Source organism: Eucalyptus grandis, chromosome 6 (genome assembly GCF_016545825.1).
Source record: "Eucalyptus grandis isolate ANBG69807.140 chromosome 6, ASM1654582v1, whole genome shotgun sequence".
Classification (NCBI taxonomy): Eukaryota; Viridiplantae; Streptophyta; class Magnoliopsida; order Myrtales; family Myrtaceae; genus Eucalyptus; species Eucalyptus grandis.
The window spans coordinates 47,328,505-47,347,359 of NC_052617.1; the positions used below are offsets into that span (position 1 = coordinate 47,328,505).

An 18,855-nucleotide genomic window follows, 5' to 3' on the forward strand; every position below is an offset into this window, starting at 1 on the left:
TCGACAGTCGTAATCGATTTTTCCTCTCACTGAGCAAGTATGTGGTCCCCTACGTTTGCTCTTTCGGGTACTCTACGCTCAGTTGACCCAGTCAATTGGCGCGTTAACGTGAAAAAGGATTCAACGAGACATTCAACGAGACATTCATATAAATGCGGTCTTCAGTTTGAGCAACCGTGTCTCACTCGAGCCCCTTCTGTCTCTTCTGTACGCGCCCGATAGCTTTCCTCTTTCCGACTGTTCTCGTGCTTCTATTGTTCCCTCTAAAATTTCTGAAATGGGTGTGGAGAGCTCCATAGGTTCCAAGGTTTTGCTTCGCCATGTCATCAGCATTTTGACGATTATTTCTTTGGAAGGCTGGGTTCCATTAGTGAGCTTGACATATGGATCCTGCGAGTCTGACGTGTGCGGTAACGTCATGATCGGTTATCCTTTCGGGAACGACTCTCAACCATGTTGTCCTCAAGACCAACTGTTGAAACTAAATTTTCTGGAAGGACACTATTTTTTATGATGATCAATCTCTTGGGTTGATCTCAGAGTTTGGGACAACGGGCAATGCTTGTTTTGTTCCACCTGGAAAGTCTACCCACCAGCCCAGCGCATCTGATGCTGATGATCCCGGCAGTGAAGTGCTCTCCTTTCTTAAATCCAATCGCGGGCGTTTCCACCTAGCATTTCTCCATGATTGCAACGGCTCCCAAATGGTGATTATTCACATCTTAACTTGACCTGCCTTTCGCCGGGGCCAACCACTTATGTCGCTCTTAAAGGTAGACCAGACGACCTTCATCTTAGTCGGTTAGCGTGCGAGAGTCATGTTATTGTACCTGCTGAATTAGCCGGAGACGATTGGGAGAAAATAGAAAATGATGGATCAGCCAAGGAGGAGTTGAAGCACGGGTTTAGACTGCAATGGAATTTAACCTTATGGGAGAGTTGTGTTAAATGCAAAATTAGTGGAGGCAAATGCGGGGAACTGGATGGAGGTTTTCTGTGCAAATGTTCTGATAAAGCTTCTCTGAGTACTTGCAAAAGAGGTAATATTTTTCGATTAATTCCCTGTACTAGCAACCGTTTAAAATCTCCCATGTGTTTTTCGGTGAATGTCATCGCCATGCTCTCCATGCTTGATAAGGACTTCAAAGGAAGAGGAAGAACTGTTTGGTTTCCCTCGGTTTTCTATTCTCAGTTCCTTTTTCCCACCTCGGCTTCATTCAACAAGCCATTACTTTTTTTTTATTTTTTTCTTTTGGACATTCTTTTGTAGATCTAGGGTTGTTTTGGGGAAAATTTTATTTATGAAAAATAAATTCCGATGGAAATCATTTTTAAGAAAAATATATTTTACTCTTTTTTTCAGAATAAAGAATTCATTTTTTTAAATATGCATATTCTTTTTACCAAAAATGGTTTGACTAATCATTTTCAACAAACCAAATATAGTTTGCGTAGTCGCTTTTGTAGTTTTAGTAGTTAGATGGATTCATAGCAATGTCCAAAAGAAAATACTATTTGCTTAGCTAGTTCCAATGTGAGATACGGCGATGCGTTGAGGATCATAGATGATTAGTGAATTTACGATAAATTGGACAAAGAGGAAAATATAAAGTGAAGAGCTTTCTGCATGTGTGTTTGCTCATGCACGTTTTGCATAATACTCTCCATTGAGCTTAGTTATGCAATCTCCATAAGGTATGTGACGTTAGGGAATATCCCTTTGTTCCTAAGATGTATTGTATTAAGTGATATTCAGTTGATCGGTAAGAATTTATGTCAGATCAAGAAAGCCAAAGAGATTTATACATCATATATGCATCTCATCATATCATGATATGACAGTCATAATAAGTCAGGTTTCCTTAGACTTCCAGAGGGAAGACTTTAACCAAAACCTCCATCAACAACTTCTGAGCTAGATACATATAAACATCATCATGAAATGATCTTTCCTAATCTTTTTTTCTTTCCTTTTGTTTGTTTATTTTCGCTTTTGAAATTCAAACCTAGACCACTTGCTGAAATGAACTAAATTGTTATGATCAATAGTTATGTCCTTTTTTCCTTTGGCCAGAGTGATATGTCTCTATTGATTGTTTGTTTGCTTGTGGATCAAATCACATTCCATGCTGAACTATATGAAAACGTCACTGATATACATGCCTGTGGAATGGCAGGACTTTCATGCATATTTTGAACCTTATGGTTTTGTCCGGTGACTTTACAAACCTTTTATATATGACATGGTTAAATTATAATATTTAAGAGGGAATTCACTAGTGAGAATATTGTACCTTTTAGATGGCATATATGTCTTGACCTCTTAGGTGATTTCACCTCTCTCTCTTTCCTTCACATTCTTCGACTGTCTTGTAATTTCTTAGAAACAACTAAAAGAAGGCATTCCAACATCATGAGAGAATAGTAGAATTCGTCTTCTGGCTATACAGAACCAGAAGAGAAGACTTCACTTTTCAAGTCAATTGCCAGCCTTCAATACCAAAAACATGAAGTGTTGGCTGACCAATTGAATTTTGTGGACTCCCCACTTAAATATGGTGTGTTAAAGTAATAAGACCTTTCAATCACATAAACATGAGATCAATCGATAAATGTAGCATACCCGAATCAAAGGAAGCCATTATTGATCCAATATGAGAGAATATGTATTCTTGTGAGTATGAATCTTCACCATTCTGTCTTGAGTCTTGACGATAATTCCATCCTCCGGCAATCTCTAAGTTATCAATACACACAAAATCAAGATGTAGCATCATCTTACTGATCATGCCGCCTCTCCCTCCACTCAGAGCCTCATATTATGACTCCTGTTTGCAGCCTTATCGGCAAAGCTTTAGATCTGTGTGATGAACAAGCACTGACAAAACTGCAGCATCCCCAGAACCTTTGGTGGCCACAACATCACCTTCCCATTCTCTGTCCTAGACCAACAACCCTCTTATTGCGGCTTCCCTGGCTTCGAATTAGCTTGCATCGACAACAGTCTGATCCTTAACCTCTCAGGCGATGACTTGTCGTCCGCGATATCTTTTACCGGAAGTAGTCGCTCCGCATCTCCAACACCGCTTTCTCGAATAATTTGACCTTCTCTTCTACGCCTGTTCTCAAGAACTTGACCCTTCTATGGACTCATTTCCAAATTAGTCCGAACATAGCCGCCACTCTCTCTCCTTTACAACAGCAACATCTCTCTCCATGCAGATTACCTTCTTGGGACAATTATTACTTGTACTAGAAAAGAAGGCCAGGACAGTGTTGTTTGGGCAATATAGGGAGATGACGAAGATGGGGAAGTGGTGAAAGCGTCAAGAAAGTGCGAGTCGGTGGTAAAGGCGCTGGTGATGGCGGAGTGGAGAGGGTGGAGGGGAGAGATAGAGGAGGCGTTGAGGCGTCATGCTGAATTGGACAGCACCCAATTGCAGCGCGTGCGAGGAGAGTGGTGTGGCAAATGTGGAATCAATCAGGAGCGCTTCAGGTGTTGCTGTCCTGTCCGGGCTTTCGTTTGGGTTTGTGCTCCTGGTGGGCTTATTAATTCTTCACCCTGTGTCTGAGCATAATACTCTCTTCTCTTTATGAAACGTTGATTAACATCATCGGATTGTGCGGGTCGAGTCGAGTGCACTTACCTTTCTGCCTTGGATGTGCTACGAGTTAGTTCTGAATCATAAATATTCAGGGGCTTTACGATCTCACTGCACAGCAGAGCTTTCTTGAGGGTCAGAACAGCACAGCATCTGTCCGTTTGTCGAAATATTCTGTCGTTGCATGAGAGTATCTCTCGTTGGTTGATTAGGGAAAAATCTCTTAAGGATCCATGGTCTGTTGAACCTTAACTCCTGTGCGAACCAAGGTACCTTGAGCCATACGGCACCGATATTGGATTTACTCATTCTACCATTTCCTTGCCTTATTTCCTCTTCCTTGTTTAACTGTATACTATCATCTTAATCCTTGTCCTCTTTGTATTTTGTCAATGCATTCGTCAAAGTCAATGTTCTAATTCAATCCCTAAATTTATTTTATTTTCCCTCTTAACTTGATTCTTTAGCACGAGTATCAAACTAGTCATTTTAAAGACATGAAATAAGAGTGACTGTGATGAGTGTGGATCAAATTATGATCCATGTAGCTTTCGATCTTACATGCATAACATCCTCTCCGACTGTGTTGAAAAAGCATTCCTGCTGTTGTAAAATGCATTCCTACTGGTTTCATCATAGTTTTGACGGGGAGAGTCTCTCTGACAAGGATTTGTGTCCTTTGTAACAGCGCAACATGGCGATTTGGTGATGAAAGTCGCAATAGGTACTCCATTAAACCTACATTTGTCTCATATAGAAATTCACTGCTTGGAAACCTTGATAAAATTTTGCTTTTCTATCATTAGGACCTTAGACTAGTAGAATGATGGACTGAAATTGTTGCACACGAATCTTTTGCTTTTCTCTAATCAGCTGCATCAGGAGTTGGCATTGCAATTGTCATTCTTGTAGTCTATTCCTTGAGGGAGAAACCCTGATAAGGAAACATATGGCTATGATGATGGGAAAGAGAGAACATTCTGTGGCCGCACAGCAAATTGAGGGGCTAAGCTCTTTGAGGAGATATACCTACAAAGATATCAAGAGGATGACCAATTCTTTCCAGGAAAAATTGGGTCAAGGAGGTTATGGTTATGTGTACAAAGGCAAGCTTCAAGACGGTCAACTTGTGGCCGTGAAGCTTCTAAAGAATTTGAAAGGCAACGGGGAAGAGTTTATCAATGAAGTTGCAAGCATAATCTGGACTTCTCATGTCAATATTGTTAGCCTTCTGGGCTTTTGCTTTGAGGGGAGCAAAAGAGCTTTAGTTTATGAGTTCATGCCCAATGGATCATTGGAAAAGTTCATATTCAAAAGCAATGCTTCAAAGTCAAATCGACAATTGAGTTGGGAGACATTGCACAACATCTCCTTAGGCATAGCACAAGGGCTAGCATACTTGCATCGAGGTTGTAGCGCTAGGATCTTGCATTTTGATATAAAGCCTCACAACATTCTTCTCGATCGAAATTATTGTCCGAAGATTTCTGACTTTGGTCTTGCCAAAATATGTCCAAGAGAAGAGAGTATCGTGTCGATGTTGGGTGCACGCGGCACTGTAGGCTACATTGCTCCTGAATTGGTGATAGGGAACATTGGAGGGGTTTCTCACAAATCAGATGTCTATAGTTACGGCATGATGATTTTGGAAATGGTCGGAGGGAGAAAAAACGTTGAAGTTGGGGTGGACCGTACAAGCGAAATATATTTTCCTCATTGGATTCATCAACGCCTTGAGCTTCAAGAAGAACTCAGGTTGCGTGGTATCACAAATGAGGAAGACGAAGGAATTGCAAAGAAGATGATCATAATCAGCTTATGGTGCATTCAGATTGATCCGAGAAATCGACCACCGATGACTCAAGTGGTGGAGATGTTAAAAGGAAGTGTTGAGACCTTGCAAATTCCCCCCAAACCAACCTTGTCATCCCCCTTGTCATCCCCCTCATCGAGATCCCCCATAGCAACTACAGATGATAGTTTATTGCTGCAATTTGATGTCACGACAACATCAGTATAAATTATTACGATATACTTATTTTAAGAATTTTTTTTCTTGGGTGCTTTCGTTCACAAAAGATCAAATCTTAATTGTTTTTCCGATTGTTAGATTGTAATTCCTACAATTCATTGTTGACACCCTAATTTTGCCGACCATTCAAGTGTCCATTTTTTGCAAAAATATAAAAACACAAAAGAGAGAGAGAGAGAAAAGCAAAAGTTTAATTAAAAAATGAGCAAAAAATGAGGTGGAGCGGGCCGGCATGTCCGGCCCACTCTTTTAATAAATTTTCGGTCAGCCCTTCTTTCTTCTGGCCCATCTTTCCTTATTCCTTTAAGTCTTCGATTTGAGCCCACATCAGAACCTAACAAAAGAAGGCCCAGCTCATCACCCATCTTCTCTCCTCTGCACACGCGCGCGGGCCCAGCAGAGGGAAGGGGAACGTGTGAGTTACGCCGCCGCCGTGACGACGCAAGCAGAAGGGGTAATCCAGCTATCGTCAGAGGAGAGGTGGGCGAATGGGCGAGAGGCATAACAGAAAAGATGCGCGGGCGTTCGAGGGCGTGAGAGGAGCTGGCCGTGTTTGGGGGAGAAGGTAGAAGGCGCTCGGATTTTTCGCAAGGGGCTGGTTTTGGAGAGGCTGGAGAGTTTTCTCCACAAAAACCAGACCTCCTTTTGCTAGACCGAGAGAGCGAGCAGTTATATTTCTATGGTACATCTATGATGAGATGCAATTAAGATGCACCGCCTTGTCTCAACGTGATGTGAGGGAAGTTATCTTTTAGGGAAATTATATAAATCACTTCTGAAGATAATCGTTATAACGGTTAGCAACGTTCTAAAAAATTGCTATCTCTCTTATTCTCCTCTCTCCATCAAAGAACAAAAGGCAACTACATTACTACTTTAAGAAGACAATTGGCATTAACATTGTCGAATGTGAATACTTTTCTCATGATTTTATTCAAACGAAGTCGTATCGTCCGTTGTTCGCTCGTGATTCAATGTAAGTTTTTGGGTAATTTGTTTATTGCACATCAAAGAGATTAGTCGTTTCTTCCACCGACTCTTCTTTTTGGCTTCTCTTGGTTTTCTATTCTTAGTTCCTTTTTCCCACCTCGGCTTCATTCACCAAGCCATTCCTTTTTTATTTATACTTCTTTCGGACATTCTTTTGTAGTTTTAGAATTTGTTTTGAGGAAAATTTTAGCATGAAGAAACATGCATTCTCGAGAAATCATTTTCAACTTTTTAGATGGGCGAAATTCTTTTGTAGTTTTAAGACAAGATTGCTCTCAATCATTCACTTGCAATTTAAAGTGATGGTCCAATTTCTTTCTTCCTTTTCTTGTTTTTATTTCACTTCCATTTAGAATCTAGTTGCCATAATTAAGCATTTCACATATCTTGTTTTGGTCTATTATGGGTATCCTATATATATTGAAGGAATTATGTTTTCATTTTTATTTCTAGATTTTAATTTTGTAGAAATAAAATTTGACCAAAAGAAATCTTTTAAGAAAATATATATCAAGTCTCTTTAATTAAAACATCAAAGAATTTGTTATTTTTTTTCTTTACTATTAGCCAAATACTTTTACACAAAGCACATGAGACGTTATAAGAGTATATAGGAATACACTAAAATTATCAATGTAAAAAAGTTATACATAATGAGGCATCTTGATATTTTTAACATAAACACTTCATGTATGCTATTAATTTTTATCAATCCAAAATGATGAGATTTCATTGACATTTGAAAAAAATTATTTTGTGCAATTTTTTAATAATAAAATTTCATCTTTTAAATTTCACGTTGGAAAGTATAACTGTGATTTCATTTTGGAAATCCTTTAAATGATTTTTTTTCCAATCCTATCATCCCATTTGATGTATCTGTACATAAAAGACAACCGATAAGAAATGGATTGATTATGATATGCACAACAAAAGTGTAAAATTATAAAAAAAAATCATTAGGTTAAAAATTATCTATCTTAATTTTTTGAAGATTTTCTTTGATAATGTATCCATGAGTTTGCTCGATAACGAAAAAAATAATTAGGTTTCCCGAAAATTTTATTTTCAACAAAACTAATTTATACCGAAATAAAATTCATCAATAAAAAAGAAAACATAGTGCTGCAAAAACAAAACATGTGAAATTGTTAATTTTGGCAATTAGATCCTACATAGAAATAGAAAAAAATAAGAAAAGAATTTGTGGCACTAGTTTAAATTACAATAGATGCTTTGGGGGCAATTTTGTCTTTTTGTCAAAATTTGGGTGGATTTAATCATATAATGGATCGAATAGCGCCGCCCTTTTAGATTATGGAATTATTTTTCTAACTTTAAGCATGCGTATTTTCTTTAGTCATGAATGGTTTGACTAATCATTTTTAGCAAAACCAAACATATTCTACAGTCACTTTTATAGTTTTAGTAGTTAGGTGAATTCATAGCAATGTCCAAAAGAAAATATTGTGTGCTTAGCCAGTTCCAATGTGAGATGTGGCAATGCGTTGAGGTTTATAGATGATTATTGAATTTACAATACATAGGACAAGGAGGAAAATGTAAAGTGAAAAGCTTTTTGCGCGTATGTTTGCTCATGCTTGTTTTGCATCAGCTTCAAGTTGCAGTTAACACTGTCACATAAAACACTCCATTGAGCTTAGTTTGACAATCTCTAAAAGGTAGGTAACATTAGGGTATATCCATTTGTTCTGAAGATGTATTATGTTAAGTGATATTCAGTTGATCAGTATAAATTTATGTCAGATCAAGGAAGCCATAAGAGATTTGTATATCGTATATGCATGTCATCATATCATGATATGACGTTCATAATAAGCCAGGTTTCCTTAGACTTCCAGAGGAAAGACTTTAACCAAAACCTTTGTCAACAACTTCTGAGCTAGATATACATAAAAATCATTATGAAAGGTTCTTTAAAAATTCCAATCTAGACCAGTTGTTGAACTGAACTGAATTGTTATGGTTGATAATTATGTCCTTTTTTCCCTTGGCCAGAGTGATATGTCTATATTGTTTGTTTGTTTGCTTGTGGATCTTATCACATTTGATGCAGAACTTTATGAAAACGTTTCTGATATACATTCCCGTGGAATCGTTGGACTTTTTGTGCACAATTTGAACTTTATGGTGTTGTTTGATGACTATGCAAAGTTTTTATATATCAAATCGTCAAAGTATAATATCCAAGAGGGAATTCACTAGTGAGAATATTGTACTAACAGACCATTTGAAGGGCATATACGCCTCGACCTCTTAGGTGAATTCACCTCTCTCTCTCTCTCTTCCCTTCACATTCTTTGACTATCCTGTAATTTATTAGAAACCGCTAAAAGAACGTGTACCGACATCATGAGAGAATAGTAAAATTCGAATTGGTCCTTTCAATTAAAATGTAAACGAAATGCTGACGTGATTATTATTTTGCCATTAAATGTAGACTTTGTCATTACACGGGGCTTTTTTAAAAATTTTGACATATAGAAAACAGAATTAACATTTCTAAAAACACAGTATGGCAAAAAAAAATAAAAAAAAAAAGTGAAAAAGTGGACTGGCGGCTGATGGTGGTCATTGAACGGCGGTGCAATAGCGCTAGCATTGCTACTATGCTACCTGAGTGGCACTGCCGTCGCTAATTGCATTTGAGAGAATACACGCTCAAAGAAGGTCGCAAGCCCCACCACTCGCGCTCGTTGTGACGACGACGACTGTTTTTCCAATCTCTAGGCAACGCGTCGCTAAGGTCGTGCAACCTTGGCCAGGTCTGTCTCACCAACGATTGCGCACCCTGGAGATCCATTTTTTGGGGGGTTCACGGTTGTCTCTCTCTCTCTCTCCATTAGGGCTTGAGGTTTTGTCATTTTTTAATATTCTTATCCAATTGACACAAAAGAAAATTCATGATATCACAAAAGAAAATGTGGCAGTCTCCGACAGCATTTCATATGCATATTTAACATATGAACATGTTGTTAGAGATCCAAATGGCCAGGAAAAAAATAAAAGTTTTAAGGATCGTGATTGCTTATTTTCTAAAAATACGGGGACGATGGCTGCCTTCGTTCCGATAGAGAAAGGAAACGTCATATAATAAAATTGTAAACGAAGTGAGAAATGAAAATCAAGATTTGATTTGTTCAGAACCCTTGGGCTGTGACTGTTCGATGGCTAAGTAATTGCTATCAAGGTCTCTGTGCCAATATCCTTCTCTGTGTTGTCCTGTAATTCTTGGTGTCACACCCCAAAACCATCATGAATGGGGATGACACGGCCATCCTTCCACCCGAAGGACGCAGTCTCAAAGCTCCCAAAATCCAATTCCTAAAAGTCCCTTCGTCGATATCGCTCTTGTACTACTTATCGTTAGCTGAGGAACCTAAAAAATATTGGAAAAATAGAAGGTGAGCAACCATAACTCACTGAGTAGTGCATCTCTTCTAAGTAGATCGAGCACTCACTATGCATATTTATAAACCAAACCACAACTCTTTTAACTTAAATCCATAATATAACAAACATAAAATAAGAGAATAAGTCACATATGCTTTAACATAGCAGCAAAAATATTCATTTCACAATAATATCATAACAAACATCAATGGACCAATCCATTGATCAATCTCATTAATTCACACCAATGGTCCATTCCATTGGTTAATCTCATCAATGGTTTAATGAAATCATACATTGATGGTCTATTCCAACAACTAATCTCAAATCACACGTCGATGGTCCATTACATCGACTAAATTCAAATCACATGTCAATGGTCCACTCCATTGACCAAACTCATATCGCATGTCAATAATCCACTCAATTGACCAATCTGTTGCTCAATATTAAATCATGGTCACGACACAATGTCTAGTGACAAGGCGACCAAGATTCCCCATTTTGGCAAAATCTTCACCTATTATTAGCTAGTGGCTCGGCCCATAATGATATCCTAGACTAGTATGTGCATACCCACCAGCCGTGGTAAGCCCTTCATTTGGTGTTTTAGATGTTGGGGTGGTGGGTCCTCCGCTAGCGATTTATTGAACATCAACACCAATCTACAACAATCTCTACAATTCACAAAGCCAAATCCATAAATCATTTCATATGTCACAATACATTTCATAAATCAACCACATAACCTTTTGTAACTCAATTCATTCGCCACAATTATTTTTCATAAAATATTTCTTAAATCATTTTAGAATTCATCTCATAAACCGGTTTTACAAATCGAATCAAATCAAATGCATGTCAAAAAGCTTATCACAAATCGATATCTATATAACATTCCATATACCATCTCAAAGTCAAGCTTTTCGTAAAAAAATTTCACACACCCAAAACATGTAATATTTCTCAACTTCATTCATCAAACAGAATATATATTTTCACCAAAAAGTTCTCACACTACTTTCAAATACCAAAACGTAGTAAATGCCCAATTCAAATTTTATGCAACAGACACGCTTATTCATAACTCATAAAATATCAAATCTTTATCATTTTAAAGACATGAGCTTATAGATTCTTAGAAGAGATAGCACCACTTACATGGAAAGTCGAAAATCAACCTATGTGGTTACTCGAGCTCAATGCACTCGTATTCCTATCAATTAATCAAAAAAGATATCAAAACCAAGTAATATGCTACTCTCCAACTAACGACTCGACTAAATTATGCTTATTCATTGATAAAACGACACCTACATGCTAATAAACCACATATCCAAAGCGATTATTTAAGCCGTCCGTAACGGGAAACTTGAGCGCGAAACTTGGTCACATTATAACTTTCTCCACCAAACCTCGTTTCAAGCATACATCAATGGAAAGCCATTCCAACATATTACAAGAACCCCAATTTAGCCAACTTGAAATCAAGCCGAAAATCAACAATGGTCGCGCATTGTTCATCACGCGTGATAAACTTCAAAATTTTATTTCGGGTAAATTGTAAGCTCAAATCACAATCCATAAAATCCTACAGCTCCATAATATCCTAAACTATAATTTCTATAAAAATACGAGGCTCAATGACTCAAAAATTATACTTCACCGCTCGATTTTTCCAAAATTCTGAATTCCAAGCCCTAAGTCCAAACTTACTCTGATTGAATGAACGGGGGGCACGAGTGCTTACCGGGCATTGCATTACGTGGTTAAGGTGGATTGGCGAGGTTCTCATGGTAAGAATGCATGAAACCCTCTTTTCTTCCGTTCCTTCTTCTCCTTCTCCTTTCTTTCTCATCCTTCCTTTCCCTTACACGAGCTCTCTGGTCTCCCTTTCTCTCTCTCCTTCTTTTCCCTTTCTCTTTCCCTTTTATTTCCTCCTTTTTCTTTTTCTTTCTTTCTTTTCTTTTCTTTCCTTCTCTCTCTTCTTCTTTTTCTTCCTCTCTCCCGAAGACTCGGCCTCTCCCCCTCATTCTTCTTCTCTTCTTTTCTTCTTCTTTTGACCGTTCAACCTTCTCTCTCTTTTTTTTTTTTTTTTTGACTGGGTCAAAACCCATATTTTACGCTTGGAATCTGTACAGATAATGTGATAGAATAGTAAACCTCTTCACTCGTTTGTCTTCTGCCTGATCGGAACCAACAGTGACAAGAGAAGACTTCACTTTTTAAGTCAATCGCCAGCCATGAACTCAAATCATAGTCCTCGACCTTCTCAGTGAAATCGTCGTGGCTCTGAGGTGCGTTTGCTCTTTCGGGTCCTCTACGCTCAGTTGACCCAGTCAATTGGCGCGTTTACGTGAAAAAAGGATTCAACGAGACATTCATATAATGCGATCTTCAGTTTGAGCAACCGTATCTCACTCGAGCCCCTTCTATCTCTTCTATACGCCATCAAAGCTTTCCTCTTTCCGACTGTTCTTGTGCTTCTATTTCCCCTCTAAAATTCCTGAAATGGGTGTCGATAGCTCCATAAGTTCCAAGGTTTTGCTTCGCCTTGTCATTGGCATTTTGACGATTCTTTCTTTGGAAGACTGGGTTGCATCAGCGAGCTTGAATGATGAATCCTGCAAGGGCAGTGAGTGCGGTGACGTCATGAAGGGTCACATCTGGAGCGACACTAAACCGTGTACTAATCCAAGTTTTGAAAACGAGTGTCGTGATAAGCCACTGCTCAATCTACGACCTTTTGGAGAGGACGTTGTCAGTTATGAGGACAATTCTTTAAGGTTGAGCTCAGAGTTAGAGAGATCAGGCAATGCTTGTTTTGCTCTCACACTGCCCAGCCAATTTCAAACTCCTGTTTCCAGCTTTGAACCGCCCTCATCTCTTGGATTCAATTGGGAGCCTTTACACCTAGCATTTCTCCATAATTGCAGCAGCTTCCTAAAATTTTTAAATCCTCACTCGACCTGCCCCTCTGATGGTGCCAACCATTCTTATGTCGCTCTTATGATAGGTAGAGAAGAAGACCTACATCTTGATCTGTCGGTGTGCAAGAGTCATGTTATTGTACCTATTAAATTAGCCAGAGAGGAAAGCGAGGAAATAGAAAATGATGACCCCGAGGAAAACTTGAAGCACGGGTTTAGACTGAATTGGAATGTAACGTCCTGGGAGAGTTGTGTCAAATGCAAAGAAAGTGGAGGCAATTGCGGCGGATCGGATGGGCAATTCCGGTGCTTATCTTCTAGTAAAGATTATCCCCCTCCTCACGAAAGAGGTAATACTTTTCGGTTAATTCCCCGTAATAGCAACCGTTCAAATTCTCGCATGTGTTTTTCGGCGAATGTCCTCGCCACGCTCTCCAAATTTGATAAGGACTTCGAAGGAAGAGGAAGAGCTTTTTGGCTTCCCTCCGTTTTCTATTCTCAGTTCCTTTTTCCCACCTCGGCTTCATTCACCAAGCCATTACTTTTTCTTTTTTTTATTTATATTTCTTTTGGACATTCTTTTGTAGATCTAGGGTGTGTTTGTTTTGGGGTTTATGATAAAGAAAGATGAAATCATTTTCACGGAAAAGTGTATTTTACCCTTTTCAGAATAGAGAATTCATTTTTTTAAGTATAATGAAATTTGACTAATCATTTTCAGCAAATTATACATAGTTTGCGCAGTCGCTTTTGTAGTTTTAGTATGTAGATGGATTCATAGCAATTTTCAAAAGAAAATACTATTTGCTTAGCCAGTTCCAATGTGAGATACAGTGATGCGTTGAGGATCATAGATGATTAGTGAATTTCCGATAAGTTGGACAAAGAGGAAAATATAAAGTGAAGAGCTTTCTGCACGTGTGTTTGCTCATGCATGTTTTGCATAATACTCTCCATTGAGCTTAGTTCTGCAATCTCCATAAGGTATGTGATGTTAGGGAATATCCCTTTGTTCCTAAGATGTATTCTATTGAGTGATATTCAATTGATCGTTAAGAATTTATGTCAGATCAAGAAAGCCAAAGAGATTTATATATTGTATAAGCATCTCATCATATCATGATATGGCATTCATAATAAGTCAGGTTTCCTTAGACTTTTAGAGGGAAGACTTTAACCAAAACCTCCATCAACAACTTCTAAGCTAGATACATATAAACATCATCATGAAATGATCTTCCCTAATCTTCCTTTCTTTCCTTTTGTTTGTTTATTTTCACTTTTAAAATTCCAACCTAGACCACTTGCTGAAATGAACTAAATTGTTATGATCAATAGTTATGTCCTTTTTCCTTTGACCAGAGTGATATGTCTCTATTGATTGTTTGTTTGCTTGTGGATCAAATCACATTCCATGCTGAACTATATGAAAACGTCGCTGATATACATGCCTGTGGAATGGCTGGACTTTCATGCATATTTTGAACCTTATGGTTTTACCTGGTGACTTTACAAACCTTTTATATATCACATGGTCCAATTTTAATATTTAAGAGGGAATTCACTAGTGAGAATATTGTCTTGACAGACCTTTTAGAGGGCATATATGTCTCAATCTCTGAGGTGAATTCACCTCTCTCTCTTTCCCTTTGGCCATCACATTCCATGCTGAACTATATGAAAACGTCGCGGATATACATGCCTGTGGAATGGCTGGACTTTCATGCATATTTTGAACCTTATGGTTTTACCTAGTGACTTTACAAACCTTTTATATATCACATGGTCCAATTTTAATATTTAAGAGGGAATTCACTAGTGAGAATATTGTACTGACAGACCTTTTAGAGGGCATATATGTCTCAATCTCTGAGGTGAATTCACCTCTCTCTCTTTCTCCTTTGGCCAGAGTAATATGTCTCTGTTGATTGTTAGTTTGCTTGTGGATCAAATCACATTCCATGCTGAACTATATGAAAACGTCGCGGATATACATGCCTGTGGAATGGCTGGACTTTCATGCATATTTTGAACCTTATGGTTTTGTTTGGTGACTTTACAAACCTTATATATATAAAAGAGGGAATTCACTAGTGAGAATATTTTACTAACAGACATTTTAGAGGGCATATATGTCTCAATCTCTTAGGTGAATTCACCTCTCTCTCTTTCTCTTTCCTTCACATTCTTCGACTGTCCTATAATTTCTTAGAAACAACTAAAAGAAGGCTTTCCAACATCACGAGAGAATAGTAGAATTTGTCTTCTGGCTATACAGAACCAGAAGAGAAGACTTCACTTTTCAAATCAATTGCCAGCTGACCAATTGAATTTTGTGGACTCCCCACTTAAATATGGTGTGTTATAGTAATAGGATCTTTCAATCACATAAACATGAGATCAATCAAAAAATATAGCATACCCGAATCAAAAGAAGTCATTATTGATCCAATATGAGAGAATATGTATTCTTGTGGATATAAATCTTCACCACTCTGTCTCGATGATAATTCCATCCTCCAGCAATCTCTGAGTTACTAACACGCACAAATTCAAGAGGTAGCTTACTGATCATGCCGCCTCTCCCTCCACTCAGAACCTCATATTAATACTCCTGCCTGCAGCCTGATCGGCAAAGCTTTCGGTCTGTGTGATGAACAAGCACTTCCAAAACTGCAGCATCCGCAGAACCTGTGGTGGCCACAACATCACCTTCCCATTCTCTGTCGTTGACCAACAACCCTCTTACTGCGGCTTCCCTGGCTTCGAATTGGCTTGCATCGATAGCAGTCTGATCCTTAACCTCTCAGGCGATGACTTGTCATCCGCAATATCTTTTACCAGAAGCAGTCTCTCCGCATCTCCAACACTGCTTTCTCGAATAATTCAACCTTCTCTTGCACGCCTGTTCTCAAAAACTTGACCCTTCTATCGACTCATTTCCAAATTGGTCCGCACATAACCGCTACTCTCTCTCTCCTCTAAAACAGCAACATCTCTTCTTGGGTCAATAATTACTTGTACATGAAAAGAAGGCCAGGACAGTGTTGTTTTGACAATATATGGAGATGATGAAAATGGGAAGTGGTGGAGGCGTCAACAAAGTGCAAGTCGCTGGCAAAGGTGCCATTGGCGGCGGAGTGGAGAGGGCAGAGGGGAAAGATAGAGGACGTATTGAGGTGTCATGCTGAATTGGACAGAACCCAAGTGCAGCGCGTGCGAGGAGACTGGTGGCGAATGCGGAATCAATCACGAGCGCTTCAGGTGTTGCTGTCCTGTCAGGGCTTTTGTTTGGCTTTGTGTCCCTGGTGGGCTTATTTCATCTTCACTCTGTCTGAGCATAATACTCTCCTCTTTATGAAACGTTGATTAAAATCATTGGATTATCCGGGTCGAGTCGAGTGCACTTACCTTTCTGCCTAGAATGTGCTACGAGTTACCTCTGAATAACAAATATTCAGGGGCTCGACAATCTCACCGCGCAGCAGAGTTTTCTCGAGGGCGGAACAACAGAGTGTCTGTCCATTTGTCGAAATTTTTGTCGTTGCTCTGAGGGTATCTTTCCTTTGTTGATTAGGGAAAAATCTCTTGAGGATCCCTGGTCTGTTGAACCTTAACTCATGTAGGAACCAAGGTACCTTGAGCCATACGGCACCAAGGTTGGATTTATTCATTTAATCATTTCCTTGGCATATGTCTTCTTTCTTGTTTAACTGTATACTATCATCTTAATCCTTGTCCTCTTTGTATTTTGTCAATGTATTCGTCAAAGTCACTGTTCTAATTCAATCCCTAAATTTATTTTATCTTCCCTCCTAACTTAATTCTTTAGCACAAGTATCAAACTAGTCATTTTAAAGACAGAGATAAGAATGATTGTGATGACTGTGAATCAAATTATGATCCCTGTAGCTTTCGATCTTACATGCATAACATCCTTTCCGACTGTGTTGAAAGCATTCCTGCTGTTGTAAAATGCATTCCTACTGGTTTCATCATAGTTTGGACTGGGAGAGTTCTCTGACAAGGATGTGTTCTTTGTAACAGCGCAACATGGTGATTTGGTGATGAAAGTCGCAGGTACTCCATTAAACCTGCATTTTGTCTCATATAGAAAATTCACTGCTCGGAAACCTTGATAAAGTTTTGTTTTTCCATCATTAGGACCTTAGATTAGTAATATGATGGACTGAAATTGTTGCCCGCGAATCTTTTGGCTTTCTCTGATCAGCTGCATCGGGATTCGGGATTGCAATTGTCATTCTTGTAGTCTATTCCTTGAGGGAGAAACCGCTGATAAGGAAACATATGGCTATGATGATGGGAAAGAGAGAACATTCTGTGGTCGAACAGAAAATTGAGGAACTAATCTCTTCGAGGAGATATATCTACAAAGATATCAAGAGGATGACCAATTCTTTCCAAGAAAAGTTGGGTCAAGGAGGTTATGGTTATGTGTACAAAGGCAAGCTTCGAGATGGTCAACTTGTGGCCGTGAAGCTTCTAAAGAATTTGAAAGGCGACGGGGGAGAGTTTATCAATGAAGTTGCAAGCATAAGCAAGACTTCTCATGTCAATGTTGTCAGCCTTCTAGGCTTTTGCTTTGAAGGAAGCAAAACAGCTTTAGTTTATGAGTTCATGACCAATGGGTCACTGGAAAAGTTCATATTCAAAAGCAATATTTCAGAGGCAAATCAGCAATTAAGTTGGGAAACATTATACAACATCTCCCTAGGCATAGCACAAGGGCTAGAGTATCTGCATCGAGGGTGTAATGCTAGAATCTTGCATTTCGATATAAAGCCTCACAACATTCTTCTCGACCAGAATTATTGTCCAAAGATTTCTGACTTTGGTCTTGCCAAAATATGTCCTAGAGAAGAGAGCACCGTGTCGATGTTGGGTGCGCGTGGCACTGCAGGCTACATTGCTCCGGAATTGGTCATAAGAGGCATCGGAGGGGTTTCTCATAAATCGGATGTCTATAGTTATGGCATGATGGTTATGGAAATGGTCAGTGGGAGAAAAAACATTGTAGTCGAGGTGGACCATACTAGCGAAATATATTTTCCTCATTGGATTCATCAACGCCTTGGACTTCAGGAAGAACTTGGTTTGCGTGGTATCATGAATCGGGAAGACGAAGGAATTGCGAAGAAGATGATCATAATCAGTTTGTGGTGCATACAGATTGATCCGAGAGATCGACCAGCAATGACTCAAGCCGTGGAGATGCTAAAAGGAAGTGTCGAGGCCTTGCCAATCCCCCCCAAGCCAACCTTGTCATCCCCCTCGTCAAGATTCCCCGTAGCAACTACAGACAACAGTTCGCTGCTGCAATTTGGTGCTACTTCAACAACTGTATGAATTTGTCTGAGATACTTTCCTCGAGAATTTCCTTCCTTTGTTTACACCGCTGGTAATTTCATTGAGAATGAATGGACTGACACAATAGAATGCTTCCATTCACAATACATTAATCTGAATCGGTTTTGTAATCCACTTGACGATCAAAAGAGAATGGTAAGAACTGGTCATTGTTCGATCGTATTCCTATACTTCATTCTCTGATCAGCCTTGCAATTCAATCAAGATTATCATTGTCACGATTGGCAAGAACACTTAGGTCAGTTGTCAATGTATTGAACAGCCAATTCTAGGACCACTAACAAGTTTAAGAAATCAGAACGTACAGGAGGCCATGGATTCAGCCATCATTCTTCACTTTGCTGATCTATTATGAGTCTTCCTGGGTCAATTGCCCGTGTTTTAAATTCTGATGGAACCAAGTAACCAGATATGCTTGTAATGAACTCAAGAGACTCGTCGAATTGGCGGGTGTTACATGTACAAATTATATGATGATGATAGTCTTAGTCCGAGTTAC

At 38.9% G+C, this 18,855-nt stretch overlaps 2 protein-coding genes across 2 annotated transcripts; both read left to right on the forward strand.

Moving 5' to 3' along the window:
• Positions 1-761: 761 nt before the first annotated feature.
• On the forward strand, positions 762-5,622 carry LOC104455673 (PR5-like receptor kinase). Its single transcript, XM_039314629.1, has 3 exons — positions 762-1,040; positions 4,291-4,326; positions 4,476-5,622. The coding sequence occupies exon 3, from the start codon at positions 4,552-4,554 to the stop codon at positions 5,620-5,622; it is 1,071 nt and encodes a 356-aa protein (XP_039170563.1). The 5' UTR covers positions 762-1,040; positions 4,291-4,326; positions 4,476-4,551.
• A 10,312-nt stretch (positions 5,623-15,934) lies between these two features.
• Positions 15,935-18,468, forward strand: LOC104455701 (rust resistance kinase Lr10-like). The gene is made up of 3 exons (XM_039316174.1): positions 15,935-16,276; positions 17,016-17,048; positions 17,200-18,468. Exons 1-3 carry the CDS (start codon positions 16,153-16,155, stop codon positions 18,333-18,335), a joined length of 1,293 nt encoding a protein of 430 aa, XP_039172108.1. The 5' UTR covers positions 15,935-16,152; the 3' UTR covers positions 18,336-18,468.
• Positions 18,469-18,855: the final 387 nt, after the last annotated feature.